The 15,676-nt window shown below is 40.3% G+C and overlaps 1 protein-coding gene across 6 annotated transcripts in view; it reads left to right on the top strand.

The window, feature by feature from the left end:
• LOC106091081 (ras-interacting protein RIP3) overlaps positions 1–15,676 on the top strand; it is a 48,229-nt gene that overhangs the window by 14,015 nt on the left and 18,538 nt on the right. For 4 of the 6 annotated variants that reach the window (XM_013257496.2, XM_059370917.1, XM_013257500.2 and 1 more), the window contains exon 2: positions 7,860–8,125. In XM_013257496.2, coding sequence (XP_013112950.2) covers positions 8,047–8,125 — 79 coding nt within the window. In that variant the 5' untranslated portion in view covers positions 7,860–8,046. Of the gene's footprint in view, positions 1–2,753; positions 3,047–7,181; positions 7,495–7,859; positions 8,126–15,676 lie in introns of those variants that run through there. The other 2 variants (XM_013257499.2, XM_059370915.1) reach the window with 2 other exon arrangements.

A 15,676-nucleotide genomic window follows, 5' to 3' on the forward strand; every position in this document is an offset into this window, starting at 1 on the left:
GTTCGAAATGTGTTCATTCACCGTAACGTTGCGTCCAACAGCATCTTTGAAAAAATACGGTCCAATGATTCCACCAGCGTACAAACCACACCAAACAGTGCATTTTTCGGGATGCATGGGCAGTTCTTGAACGGCTTCTGGTTGCTCTTCACTCCAAATGCGGCAATTTTGCTTATTTACGTAGCCATTCAACCAGAAATGAGCCTCATCGCTGAACGGTGAATGAACACATTTCGAACCGAACACTGATTTTGGTAATAAAATTCAACGATTTGGAAGCGTTGCTCGTTAGTAAGTCTATTCATGATGAAATGTCAAAGCATACTGAGCATCTTTCTCTTTGACACCATGTCTGAAATCCCACGTGATCTGTCAAATACTAATGCATGAAAATCCTAACCTCAAAAAAATCACCCTTTATATACTTTATAGGGTCGGAAATGGATATTTCGATGTGTTGCAAACGGAATGACAAAATGAATATACCCCCATCCTTCGGTGGTGGGTATAAAAAATTGACACAAAATAAATACCAAATTTCTGCCAAGCCAGGCAAAAATTAATCGTTCAAGGATAATCTAGAGATCGGTTTATATGCTTCATCAGATCGATTTGGGCTGTACTTGGCACAGTTGTTGGAAGTCATAACAGAACAGAACGTGAAAATTTTTATCTGAATAGGACAACAATTGTGGCTTCCAGGGGATTCAGACGTGAAATCGAGAGATCGGTTTATATGGGAGCTAAATCAAATTATAGACCGATTCTAACCGTACTTGGCACAGTTGTTGGAAGTCGTGACAGAACACTTCATGCATAATTTTAGCCATATTGGGCAAAAATTGGAAGTCGTGACAGAAAACTCCATGCATAATTTTAGCCAAATCGGGAACAAATTACTTACTGCCAAGGTTCAAGATGTCAAATCGGGAGATCGGGTTAAATGGGAGCTATATCAGGTTATACACCGATTTCAACCGTACTTGGCACAGTTGTTGGACATCGTAACGGAACACTAAATGCAAAATTTCAGCCCAATCGGATAACAATTTCGGCTATATCCAAATCCCAACCGATATTGCCCATTTGCAATCCCCAACGTCCTACATCAAAATTCAAGCGTCTAGCTTTATGCATTCAACCGCTATCGTGATTTCGAAAGCCGGACGGACGGACATGGCTAGATCGATAGACGTTGTCAGAATGTGAAAAGCTGTGGACAGTTTCGAAGGTTCCGTTGAATGATGTTCAATATTTGTGGTTGCCTGTTAACATATGTGTGTTGCTTCACTTTTATAACGCCAACGCCATGTTTAATTTTTTTTATGGTGCCGGCCCACTTTAGGGCTATACCAACTAGTGGACCTGAATTGGCAATTTTTTTGTAAGGAGGATAATGCAAACGCCTTATTAGCTTATTGCTTCTGTGAACGATAAACTTCTCTTGTAAACCATCGGCTTCTGCTGCCTTTTATTCGTTGATCTGATTTGTGCTATATTAATCGGGCTAGACTGTTTACATTCAGCACCGTCGCTCGCATGCACTTCGTTCAAAGCACTTTCCTCTCCTCTCTTTTTCCCTGATACAGAGTTGGCAATTTAAATCGATCAAATCGGTCAATCTGATTGCTTATGCCTGAATGCAAATGCATGTCCATGAACATTCCACTAAGAAACGGGGACAAACTTCTCACATATCAATTAAAGCAGACCGATTCAAGTTTAAGCTCAATGATAAGGGGCCTCCTTTTATAGCCGAGTCCGAACGGCTTGCCGCAGTGCGACTTCTCTTTGGAGAGAAGTTTTACATGGCACAGTACCTCACAAATGTTGCCAGGAGGGGAAAAAAACTGCTGAAAATTTTTTCTGATGGTCTCGCCAGGATCCGAACCCAGGCGCTCAGCGTCATAATAGGCGGACATGCTAACCTCTGCGATACGGTGGCCTCCTTGTACCTTGAATATACCACTAAATAATAAGAGAAGGGTGATGTTATCGTTCGATTCAAGTTTTGGCTTAATCCTAAGCGAACCCCTTGTGATAGCCGAAGTTTATGGTGAGGGTCCACTTATATGAGGAAATAACCAGCATTAGTGAGGAAATAAGCACTGCTAACAAAATTTGTCTGATGTTTTGACAAGTTTTTTTTCCAGAGAGAAATTCCTAATTTCTGCACAATATTTTTAAAATTTTTATGCGAAACAAAAAGTACTCTTCCGGTCTAAAAAGTATCCTTTTAGTATTTTGCATTTTCCATCGCTGATGTGGGTATCTAAAGAACGGTTCGTCAAACTTTATCCAGTCCTTATTTGCTTTGCTATTAACTATCATGCATAGTGAACTTTCCAATATCACATCCTGGCTAATATAAAGACCATTTGTCTAGCGTTTTCCAACAATAAACAATACCCCTTATTATTTTACATTACCTTTAAATAAATCAGAAATTTATTAACAAAATGCAACTAACTGAGAAACATCTAAAACACAACACTGCAATTTTGCCGTTATGATTTATAAACATACGAAAGCTCGAAAGGCAAATGGTTTGGCACTCTTCGTGCCTGCAACTATGAGTAACGCACCTAAAGGCGAAGAGATGGCGAGAGAGAGAGAGAGAGTGAAAGTGAGCAAACACTCTCGCGCTGAATAACAAAGTCAAAGAAATGAGTATTCCACCCCACCCCCATGCCGCAACCAACGCAAACAAAAGCAGAGGGGGGAGCAGTGTGCCTAATGGCCTCTTTTGACAAATTTTCAATTCAGTTTCCCCCAAGATGTTTGCGGAAAATGTGGAAGCGCGACTAAAACGTTTTCCATCAAATAGAATTGCGTGTTGACGTTGGTTGTGCGTTGCGTTATGTTGTGCTGTGTTGCGTTGCGTATTGTGTCATTAACACAAAATCGGTAGAACAAATAGAAACGAAGGAACTCGTAAAAAGAAACGGACATTTGCTTCGGCAAATCGGTAGCTAATTGTTGCCAACAATAAAATAAATAAATGTCTACCAACTGACAAATACAATAAATACGTCAATGTGTACAAGTAATGTCACATACGAATACATACATACATACACATATACACTCTAATTAAGCAATGTGAAAGGACTATACAAAAATTGAAACACACACACATACAACTAGTCTATTATGTGGTGTATTTTTTTATTGTGCACCACTATGGGACTGTCATTCTGACTTACTGTCAGCCAAATCACATGAATGACACCACACTGCACCACACCGCCATGAACGACAGTCAGTCACTACGACTTGCAGCAGAAAGGCAAAAAACGGAGGATAACCAACGAGGCGTTAACCCTAGAAAACATCAAATACAAAGAAAACAACGTTTTTATTCATCCTCCCTCTCTTCTTGCTCTTCTTCTTTCTACCCCACTTCTCCCTTAGTTTTCTGTATGAATTTTTTCGGAGTGCCAACAAGGCTGGCTATTAACTCGCATGCCGATGAGAACAACGAAGAAGTTGGCTGGCTGCCTATATGTGGCAGTATGACCTGTGACCTCATGGACAATATAGCCGTATATAAAAGAGGATTATAAGTAGTGTGAGAAAAAGAGAAAATAAATGTAGTGTGGTTATTGGCAGTGGTGAATAGAAACGCCATAAAAGAGTTAAAAGCTACAACAAAAGCCAGTAAACCGCAAATCGAGCTGGAAGATCTTATTTTACAGTACTGGGCGAAGTCGGTTAAGTGCTCCTTTGGTGGTTTTCGGCTTGGCCTACTAACTGTTTCGCAGGTATGACAGCGAATGGGGTACTACAAAACTGATTCCACCCACCACCCCTACCCTCATCCCCCACCTGATAGATTTGATGCATGGGTTGTTTTTCTAAAACAAAGGGGGGGATTTCATTGAATACACACAGAGCGCGCCGTTTTAAGCGTTTGTTGTTGTCCTTAACAGCACACTGTCAATGTACTGTTATTTACTCACTTTTCACTCGCTACTCGTTGGCTTGTAAAACGTTGCCAGATCATCGCCAACTTTCAAAGCAAATTAAAAAAAAACGTACTGAAATTTAAAATCTAAGAAGAACAGAAAAACTATTAATTTAAAATAAAAACAAAACACTTAAGGCCTTGTTATGCTCTTGAAAGTGTACAGTAAATGTATAAGAACGTATCAGCTGTTTTGTTTTGCCTTACAAAAACACGTGTAAACGATTACCGAACGTCTGTCGATCGTAACCGGAAAGTAGAATTCAGTAACAGCAAAATTTTACACTTCCGTTTTCGTATCAGCTGATAAAATATTTGAAGTTCGAACAAATTTCAAAACTAAAAATGTGTACTTTTTAAACTGATAGTTCTATTCTATGATTTCTATGCATAATTTTAAACAATTTATTGTTAACATAAGAAGACATTATAAGATTATCGTATACGGGAAATGAAATTAGCGCTATGTCGTGAGCGCGGAGACTATTCAGAGATTTCAAACACTCCACCTCGCACTTCGATCTCACTGTCCTCGTACCCAATGCCTTGAGATCCGCCATACTGTCTACATAAATCCCGAGTTTAGGAAGACGGTATTTCCCTTCCTAGAAAATCTTTTGCGGCTATCGATATGGCACAGAAGGAGCGTACACTCGTCTCTCAGACTCACCGACATACCGATGTTGTGTATCTCGCGATATACCCTGATCCGTTTCCTAACTCCATATTGGAGCCATCTGTGCTGTAACTTTTATCTCCGAGTGAAAAGAACTAGCTCTATCATCCTCAATTTTGTTGTAGCCCACTTCGACAGTTACATTGCCATGATGTTGCTGATCTTCGATAGAAATTTTGTCGTATTAGTAGAATGACGTCGTCCGCATATGCGACAATTCTCACTCCATCCCTTTTGAATTTCGTTTATCACTAGTTTCCAGAGAATCGGCGAGAAATTCCCTCCCTGAGGCGTTTCCCTTGTCAACCGCCTTCTGAACACACTATCTCCGAAGTCCGGGTTAATAGTCCTGCTACATAGCATACAGTCCGACCTGGCGATAACTATCGACCCTATTTCGACGTTGTTAAATATCCCTTCAATATTTATGGGGCCAAGACTTTAAATCGAGAGATGGGTCTACATGGCAGCTATACACAAATTTGAACCGATCTGGGCCAAATTGAAGATGGATGTCGAAGGACCTAACAGAACTCACTGTCCCAAATCGAACAATAAATGCACCTTTTATGGACCCAAAATCTTAAATCGAGAGATCGATGTATATGGCAGCAGAATGTTGTGGAAGAGTCTAACGCAATTCACTGTCCCAAATTTCGGCGAAAGCGGACAATAAATGCGCCTTTTATGGCCCCAAAACCTAAAACCGAGAGATCGGTCTATATGGCAGCTATATCCAAATCTGAACGGACCTGTGCCAAAGTGCAAAAGTATGTCAAGGGGCTTAACTTAACTCACTGTCTTATATTTTGGCGACATTGGATATAAATGCGCCTTTAATAGGCCCAAAACCTTATATCGAGAGAGTGCAAAGTTTCAACTTAATATCTCTATTTTTAAAGACTGTAGCGTGATTTCAACAGACAGACGGACGGACATGTCTAGATTGTCTTAGATTGATACGCTAATCAAGAATATATATACTTTATAGGGTCCCTAGGGTTATACCCACCATCCTTTCATAGCAAATGCATAACAAAGGCCTACACTTTTGAAATATTAATCCGAATCGGTCGAACATATATATGGGAGCTATATCCAAATCTAAACCAATTTCGAACAAATCTACACGTTTTTTGGTAGTCGCAGAAGAAGAATAGTGCAAAGTTATGAGAAGATCCATTAATAAATGTGTTTGCAAAAACTCTAGAAGCGAAAGTCCAGCGATAGATAAATGTATATGGGAGCTATATCTAAATCAGAACCGATTTCTAAGATATTCAGCATTTATTCCGAGACTTACTTGTGCCAAATTTCTCCAGAATCGATCCACAAATGCCGATATTATTAAAGTATAATTGCAAATGGGAAGAACATATATGGGGGAGCTATATTCAATTCTAAACCGATTTTTTTTTCAATTTCTATTGGCTTCATCTCTAGACCCTTGCCAAATTTAAAGAGGATCGGATGAAAATTGCGACCGGTACTTTGTATACAGTTTAACTTGGACGGACGGACCCAACTCAAAAAGTGATTTTGAGTTGGGTTTTTACAAACATATGCAAATTGCAAATTTTGCCCATGAACATTCCACCAAGGAACAGGCGTGCCGCAGTGTGACACCTCTTTGGAGAGAGGTTTTACATGTCATAGTACCTCACAAGTGTTGCCAGCATTAGGAGGGGAAAACCACCGCTGAATATTTTTTCTGATGGTCTCGCCAGGATTCGAACCCAGGCGTTCAGCGTCATAGGCGGACATGCTAACCTCTGCGCTACGGTGAACTATTTCCTCTAGGCAAAGAAGATAAATTAGCTATGAAAGGACTTTATATTTAATATCCGGAAATTCGATTTTAGTCCTACGGTTTTTTGGGTACATTTTTTCGGTTTTTTAGTCCAGTTAATTTGACCCACCCTTATGTATATACTACAATAACAAACTAAAATTTTTAAGTTCAAGATTTTTCAACATAAAATTAATAGTGAAAAATAGCATAAAGTCAAAAGACTGAAATAGCCTTAACCCAGTTTTCAATCTGGCAATATTGCCAATATTTTGAGCTCCTCTTTTCTTTGGGGTGGAAAGGCGGATTTAATTTGAGAAATTGCTTGGCTGTCATCCATGCTGCTGCTGCTCCTCTTCTCTATGCTGATGATACGAGACTTTTATTTTTGGGTTGTTCATTGTTGGGCTACATCCACATTCCTGCTGGCTGTTGTTCCTGGCTACTGCCTGCAACATAAGGTGCTCTTGTAATGCTGGCCATTGTGGTGGTGGTGGTGGTGGCGGTGTTGGTAGTGTTGATGGTGGTGTATTTTGCTACTACTTTTACAACAAACAACACACAGTGTGTGTGTGTGTGGTTTGTGTGTTTCAACACACAACACAGCCATTGCCATCAGGCTGTGTATGGTGTCCTGAATGGATGTGCGCAGTTTCAAAAGTCTTCTTCTTTCCATTTTTATTCATCCAGAGATTCCTTAATCATAATCATCATCATATACTCACCAAAGCATAACTTCACTTTCATAGACCAAAAACGAAAAACGGCTGAAAAACGAAAAAAATGTTCTAAAATTCCTAAATTATTTCTATGAAAAATATCAGAAAATCTTGCAAACCAAATTCGATAAACCGAAAAAGTTATGAAAAATACAAAAGACTGCAAAGTTTTTACGAAAAATTTGAGTGAATACGGGAAACCAAACCAAGAGTGAATGCCTGCGGAGACCTTAAGGATAAGTGAAGTGGAATAAAGTGAAACGAGAAGAAAAAGGAAAAACGGTCTACATAATCAGTGCAAACTTAAGCCAGCCCCTCGGCTGCTGGCTCGGGAATCCCAAACGTAAAGCAAAAAAAATTGCAATAAAAAAAAAATTAGAAAAATCAGAAAACCGTTCCATACCGTACCAAAACCAAACCAAACACCACACCGTACCGTCTTGTCTTTCCTCCTATATATATATATATATATATTTATAATATAATATATACATACCTACATACTACATATAGTTAGATACTATATCAACCACATCATCTGTCTATTCCTCCAAATGAAAGCGCTTCCTATTTTACAACTTTACAACAATAGTAGAAGATTGTCGTACTCGTTTCTGAAAATCAATGGCCTTAGCAAAAAAAGTTGTTGTATTCGTTGTGATGATGATGATGATGAAGTACAAAGCAAAATTTCTTTTGAATTTTTAGTTCGGCCACCCAGTTTAGAAGGAGACAAGGCAAAGCGACAGCGACAAAAGCAGCAGCGACAACGGCAGCAGCAGCCACTGTCACAGTCGCAGCAGCACAGTGGTACATTTGAGCAAGTGGAATTTAAATAAACAACAACAACCCAAAACACACATACACACACAAATACGTCGTCTTTTAACAAATTATGGGCTGTGGACAAAGTAAAATTCATCTTTATCCTCGAAAATCGAAAAGTAAAGCGAACGGCAAGAAAGGAGGACATGGTAAGTAGATATGTGACATACTATGTATAGTAGTAATAACACCACCCAATAGCATACTAGCGCTAACTCCAAACACTAGAACTTATAACGTATGAGTAACGTAACACTCAATGCCACAACAAAAACAACAATGAAAAGTTTACAAACAAAAGAATGAATAGCTATATAAAAAAAAAGTGAGAATGTTTTAAACCACACACAGTGGTGCTCACGTACATGCATACACACATATAGTTCCATACGCACTCACATGAAATGAAGTCAAACAGTTGTGTTTTATCAAAAATCCAATACACCAACTTCCTCTTGCCACCCACCATACTCATTCCCACCCTGCTTATCATAAAAAGGGTTGCCGTTATGGCATTTTTATTTCGGACGTTCGATAGAGGTCGATGAGTACCTTGATAGGACACTGTGCCATAGGCCGCATAGCGGCGCATGAGGATACCGCACAATGACTTCTGTAGGAATTGCCTCGATTAGGATGAAGAGGAGTCTATTGAGCACTTATTGTGTTCATGTCCGTGCCTTCAGGGACGTAGGCTCTCTTTTCTAAGGAGCCGTTTCTTTTGTGATCTGGGTGAACTTGCGAACGTAAGTTTCCTTACATTTTTTGAAGGAACCGAATGGTTCCGACGGGGGTACCATAAGCTCCGGCGTTGGTACATTCGTGTTTGCGTAGGGATGGGCGTTTCTTCACCCCCCTCTCGGGTTCTCCATTAATCCTATCCTTTTATACCCACCACCGAAGGATGGGGGTATATTCATTTTGTCATTCCGTTTGCAACACATCAAAATATCCATTTTCGACCCTATATATACCTTATAGGGTCGAAAATTCTTGATCAGCGTAAAAATCTAAGACGATCTAGCCATGTCCGTCCGTCTGTCTGTTGAAATCACGCTACAGTCTTTAAAAAAGTGATATTGAGCTAAAACTTTGCACAGATTCTTTTTTTCTGCTATATCGGACTATATCTTGATATAGCCCCATATAGACCGATTTAGGATCTTAGGCCCATAAAGCCATATTTATTATCAGATTTTGCTGAAACTTGGGACAGTGAGTTGTGTTAGGCCACTCAACATCCTTCTTCAATTTGGTCCAGATCAGTCCAGATTTGGATATAGCTGCCATATAAACCGATCCGCCGATTTAAGGTTTTAGGCCCATAAAGTACGCATTTATTGTCCGATGTCGCCGAAATTTGGGACAACGACAACTTTCTGCAATATGGCACAGATCGGTCCAGATTTGGATATAGCTGCATATAGATCGAGTTCTCGATTTAAGGCATTGGGCCCATAAAGGCGCATTTATTGTCCGATTTGTGAGATACCTTAGGCTCTTCGACAACTTTCTGTAAATTTGGCCCAGATCGGTCCAGATTTGGATATAGCTGCCATATAGACCGATATCTCGATTTAAGGTTTTGAGCCCATAAAAGGCGAATTTATTGTCCGATGTCGCCGAAATTTGGGACAGTGGGTTAAGTTAGGCCCCTCGACATCTTTCTGCAATATGGCTCATATCGGGGCTTGACTTATTGAGTTTCTAGATGGCTGAATTCTTATCCATTTAGTCTGAAAATTTGCACATATCGTTTTGATATAACTTCCAACGGCTGTGTCATGTATGGTCTAAATCAGTTTATATCCTATAATAGTCTATATAGGCGCCATATATATATATAAACCGATCTCCCGATTCGACTTCTTGAGCTTCTACAGTGCGCAATTCTTATCAAATTTGGTTGGAATTTTGGTAAGACTTCCAAAAACTGCCATATAAACCGATCTTCCAATTTGATTTTTGACTGAGCCGCAATTTCTGGCGATGTTCATTCTCATGGTCATTAGCTCGACTCACTCCCCTTTGGATGAAATAACATAAAATTACTCGATTTGTCTGAAATTTTGGAGGTAGTATTTTCTATGACATCTAACACCCATGACAAGTAAGGTCCTTATCGATCAATAACTTTATATAGCTTATTGCAAATTTTGCCCATGAGCATTCCACTAAGGAACAGGGACAAAATTCTCACATATCAATGAGTGCAGTCCGATTCAATTAAATAAGGGCCCTTCTTTTTATAACAGAGTCCGAACGGCGTGCCGCAGTGCGACACCTCTTTGGGGAGAAGTTTTGTATGTTTTGGCATAGTACCTAACAAATGTTGCCAGCATTAGGAGGGGAAAATCACCGCTGAAAATTTTTTGTGATGGTCCCGCCAGTATTCGAACCCAGGCGTTCAGCGTCATAGGCGAAAATGCTAACCTCTGCGCAACAGTGGCCTCCAATAGCTTTTATATATTTGAAAAAGTCATTCGAAGAACTTGATAATGCGATCCATGGTGGAGGGTATATACGATCGACTCGGCCGATCTTTGCACGCTTTTACTTGTTTTTCGTACTAATCTTGATATATGGTCGCCCCGATAACCAAGTTGGTAGCGTGCTCGGACTACCAGTCTGTCTGTCTAGCCTGGTTTGTCTCTACTGTGGCATCACAATGGACTAAAAAGTTTAAGTCAGTCTGTTTAGAAAGTAGACTGCCACTCTAACCTAACCTATTCTTTACTTAGACCCCATATAAATCGATACGTGAGGATCGCATATGAATGGAGGTGGGAGATTGGCTTGCGTGATGCCCCATTGCGTGCAGTATAGACCTATCTCGCTAGCGGTAGTTGTGCTAGTGAACCCTTAATGGATTGTATGGGGATGGCAGTCAGGTGCGGTACTGCCGAGATAGTATCCGAAGCACTCTACCAACTACAAATATCGATTGGCTGTTGTGTCCCAGATAATTGACGAGTGTAGAGGCCCGACATCAGTTACCGGGACAAAGCTTTGGCGGAACAGATTGACATCTCCACTTTTTCACTGTAAATGAGAACGCCCTCAGAAAGATTACAAGGAGCTCCCCAGACATTTCTCCTGCATGACATATCCTGGCAAGCAGAAATATTTTCGGGATCAAATCACCTTCCCATAATACTCATCATCGATTCAATTATCTATGAGCTCCGGACGTATATCAATCAGAAGAAGGCGGATTGGGTCAGTCTTAGAGTGTATACCTATCGCCGCTTCCGTGAACTGCCAGATTCAGATGTGCTAGTCGTTAAGAGGAAATCCCGAGCCATCATAAACGCAGCAGCTACTCGCTTTATACCAGCCGGTCGAATACCCTGAATACGGCCCAAATTACCCGGCACAGAATATATAGCTATTTTATTAGGTACTGGTATAGGAAGCTGTGGTGTACTGTTAAATCACTCTCGAACCCCCGAAGAAGGGATGACAGACCACAATCACTTTTGGCGACGTAACTCTGACTGAGCATACCGAGCATGACAAAGCCCGGATAAGAGCCATTCGTCGTGTCCGTGGTCTCCGAGCCCATGGACAAATATCACAATTTACTGTGGACGGAATTGTCATCCGAGGCGCCAAATCGTCCAAGGTACTGAGCCACGACGGAATCTCAACACTGATGCTGAATAATCTGAATTTACCTTTAGTCGAGTACCTTAGGACCAAATGGCGAAAAAATTCGAATTAAGGCCACAACTTTAACCTGTTGAATTGAACGGTAGAAAATATTCTAGACATTTGTAGAGAAGGATATAGACATTCAGGAAGGATTTTTTAATCTATATCTTTAAGACAGGGTGAGATACAGGGTGCCAAAGTAAACCACTTTCCCCTTCTCCAACATTCAAGGGTCTATAACTTTTGATCTACTGAACCGATTATTTAGATTTCGAGAAAGCTCTTGACGAGATCAAAAAAAAGTACTATGTCATCGTATCGCTAAGGAGATATGAGTAGTTTAATTTTAAAATATCAAAATTTTGCCTTCATAAATTTTGAAGCAATATACTCTAAATTTATATACTGAAACCTTTATACCCACCACCATGGGATGGGGGTGTACTACAATAATTTCGCCATTCCGTTTGTAACACCTCAAAATATTCGTCTAAGACCCCATAATGATATATATATTCAGGATCGTCTCGACATTCTGAGTCGATATAGCCATGTCCGTCTGTCGAAATCACGATAGCGTTCGTACGCGTAAAGTTAGCCGCTTGAAATTTTGCACAGATACTTACTATTGATGTAGGTCATTGGGGATTGCAAATGGGCTATATCTGTTCAGATTTCGATATAGCTCTCATATAAACCGGTCGGCCGATTTGAGTTCTTAAACCCCTGAAAGCCTAAATTTTGTCCGATTCGGCTGAAACCTAAGTGTTCTGTTATGATTTCCAATGTTCTGCTACGTCTTTAAATAACTGTGCCAAGTACGGTTCAAATCGGTCTATAACCTGATATAGCTCCCATATAAACCGATTTCCCGGTTTGACTTCTTGAGCCCCTGGAAGGCGCAATTTTTGCCCGATTTGGCTGAAATTTTGCACGTAGTGTTTCATTATGACTTTCAACAACTGAGCCAAGTACGGTTGAAATCGGTCTATAACCTAATATAGCTCCCATATAAATCCATCACCCGATTTGACTTCTTGAGCCCCTGGAAGGCACAATTTTTACCCAATTTGGCTGAAATTTCGAATGTAGTTTTTTGTCATGACTTCCAATAACTGCGTCTTGTACGGTCCAAATCGGTCTATAACCTTATATAGCTCCCATATAAACCCCTCACCCGATTTGACTTCTTGAGCCCCTGGAAGGCACAATTTTTGCCTGATTTGGCTTAAATTTTGCATATAGTATTCAGTTATAAAAACCAGTCAGCGGATTTGAAGTCGTTTTAAAGCCCCAATTTTTGTCCGATTTGGCTGAATGCGGTATTCTGTTACTTATTCCAATAACAGTGCCAAATACGGTCCAAATCAGTCTAAAACCTGATATTGCTCCCATATAAACCGGTCTCTCCATCATTCTTGTTCGGTTCCTAGAAGCTTTAATTTTTGCTGGTTTGACAGAAGTTTGGCATGTAGAATAAAATTATGCCCTTCAGCTAAATTTATTTTGTATAAATTTTTAGCAGAGTCCATGGCGGTGGGTTCCCAAGATTCGCCCCCGCCGAACTTAGCATGCTTTTACTTGCTTACATTGCAGAACAACAGCTTATTTCGAATTTTTTCGCCGTTTGGCCCACTGTGCGACTGTTCTCAAACTGTCTTTGAGAACTTTTATAGTACCTGATGTCTGGAAGATGGGCAGAGTGAGTCAATTACTTAAGCCTGTAAATAACCCCATTTCTCTCACAGGTAACCAAAACGCTTGAAGGACTACTCTCCCCAACTGCCTTACATGACGCATGTGACAGGACAGTCCTCGTGGCACAGCACCTATTAAAAACGTTCGACACGTTCCTCGACACAACCCTCCTCGTTCGACATGACCCTCCAGCCAGGCCTGAAATGCTGGGTCACGATTTATCTGTATATCTGTCGGCAGACGTTTGAGGAATTTAGGGATAAAAAAGTCGAAAACTCGTAGAGTGAAACAAGGAGTTCCTCAAGACGGGATGTTATCTCTGACAATGTTTACCCATTCCTTATTACAATCGCTCAAACCGGCATTGGGATCGTGTCATATGTGGACGATACGAGCATAGCATCGAGTCCCATCGTTGATGACATCTGCGATAGGTTTAACATCTACCTCATCGATCCTGCCGCATATTTCACTGCAAGAAATTTTAAGTTTATAGCGCATACTTCACTGCAATTTGCAATAGGGTCAGAATTAGAAACAATGTCTTCAAATGACTTGCCGGCAGCACTTGGGGTGCTGACAATGAAATTTTGTTAATCACTTCCAAAGTAATTGGGCCGCACGATCGGCGTAAGTTATACAGCGCCGGTGTGGTCTCCTTAACTATGTGACACACAGTGAAAAAATATTCAGATGTGTCAGAATTCCGCTCTGTCTTCTCAGTTCTCACGTGGACCACCTTCATCAGGAGACAAAGATCCTACACTCATAGAAATTAGTCTGCCGATATCAGCAAACGCTGACATTTTGAAACATTGAATAAATCCATAAAAAAAAATTTTAACTTCTAAACAATAATTAAGGCATTTGCTATGTGTAAATAAAAAAAATTGCTATGTTTAGGCATTAATATTTTGTATGAAAGCATAAATATTATAGTAGTAGCTATTTTGTATGCTGTTCGTTCAATATTGAGCAATTGTAGAAAATTGGAGAAAATTTTGGAAAATTTTAAAAATTGGAAATGGATGGAATATAAATATTTTTGAAATGTTTGGGTTTTTTTTAACATTTTCTATTTGAAAACAGCAGAAAGTGTGTGCTGTTTCAGCAAAAAAAATTGCTGCTGTCCCATTTTTAGCAGAGTTTCTGCGTTTACAGCAAAGATTTTTGCTGTTTTTACAAAAAAATTTCTCTGAGTGTACCTGTGCGAAGATAAGTACATACATGCTATCTAAGCTATACATTCTAGACTGTTTTCACAATCTTTTGGATAGGCATTCAACGCCCAGAAGACTTAGGGTAGATCTACATGATCTACAGCGAGAGGTTCAATGCTGCAAGAAAGAACTTCTACATCAAGCGCGTCTGAACAACATCCACGCAGACACGGTAGCAGATGGAGTGGACAGCTAACGGGTGAATGTGGTCCACCGGCAACCCAGAGTAATTCTACCTCAATTGCGTTCCGGCAGATGCAGCCGCCTCAACCCCTACCGAGTTGCGACTGACGCCAACGTGCGCGATGTTTGTCCCGATTAGGACCATGCACGTCACGCCCCTAGACATTTATATAGAGTCTGGCCTAGGTCACAAAGTTTTTATTACACGAATTTGATTCTTGATTGTCTTCTCATTCTTAGTCGATTAAGACAGACATGTTTGTCCGTCGAAAGATAACGTTAGAAGGAATAATGCTAGGCGCTTGAAATTTTATACGAATACCTCCTATTAGTGTAGGTCGGTTGGGATCGGTCCATGTTTTGATATACTGAATTTCCCACAAACATTCCATTAGGGGCAGGCGATACTTCTCTCATATCAATGAGTGCAGTCCGATTAAAGTAAGGCTCAATGATAAAGGGCCTCCTTTTTTATGCCGAGTCCGAAGGGCGTTCCGCATAGAGAAGTTTTAACAAGGCAGAATATTTCACAAATCTAGCTAGCATTACTAAGGAGATAACCACTGATGAAATGTTCGGGTGTTTACGTCGGGATTTGAACGCAGGCGTTCCGAGCAACAGGAGGACATGCTAACCTCTGTGCTACGGCGGCTTTGATGTAGCTATCATGGTTTGATATAGCTGCCATATAAACCGATCATAGATCTTGATTTCTTGAACCTCTAGAAGGTGCAATTCTTATCCGATTTGCTTCCAAGATCCAAGATCTGTGCCAAGTATGGTTCAAATCAACTCATAACCTAATATAGTTCCGATTTATGTAAGCCGAACGGCCGATTCGACTTCTTGAGCCTCCAGAAAGCGCAATTACCACTCGATTTGAGTGAAATTGTGCCAAGTTTTGCCAAGACTTCCAACAGCCGTAACAAATATGGTTCAAATACA

Source organism: Stomoxys calcitrans, chromosome 1 (assembly GCF_963082655.1).
Source record: "Stomoxys calcitrans chromosome 1, idStoCalc2.1, whole genome shotgun sequence".
Classification (NCBI taxonomy): Eukaryota; Metazoa; Arthropoda; class Insecta; order Diptera; family Muscidae; genus Stomoxys; species Stomoxys calcitrans.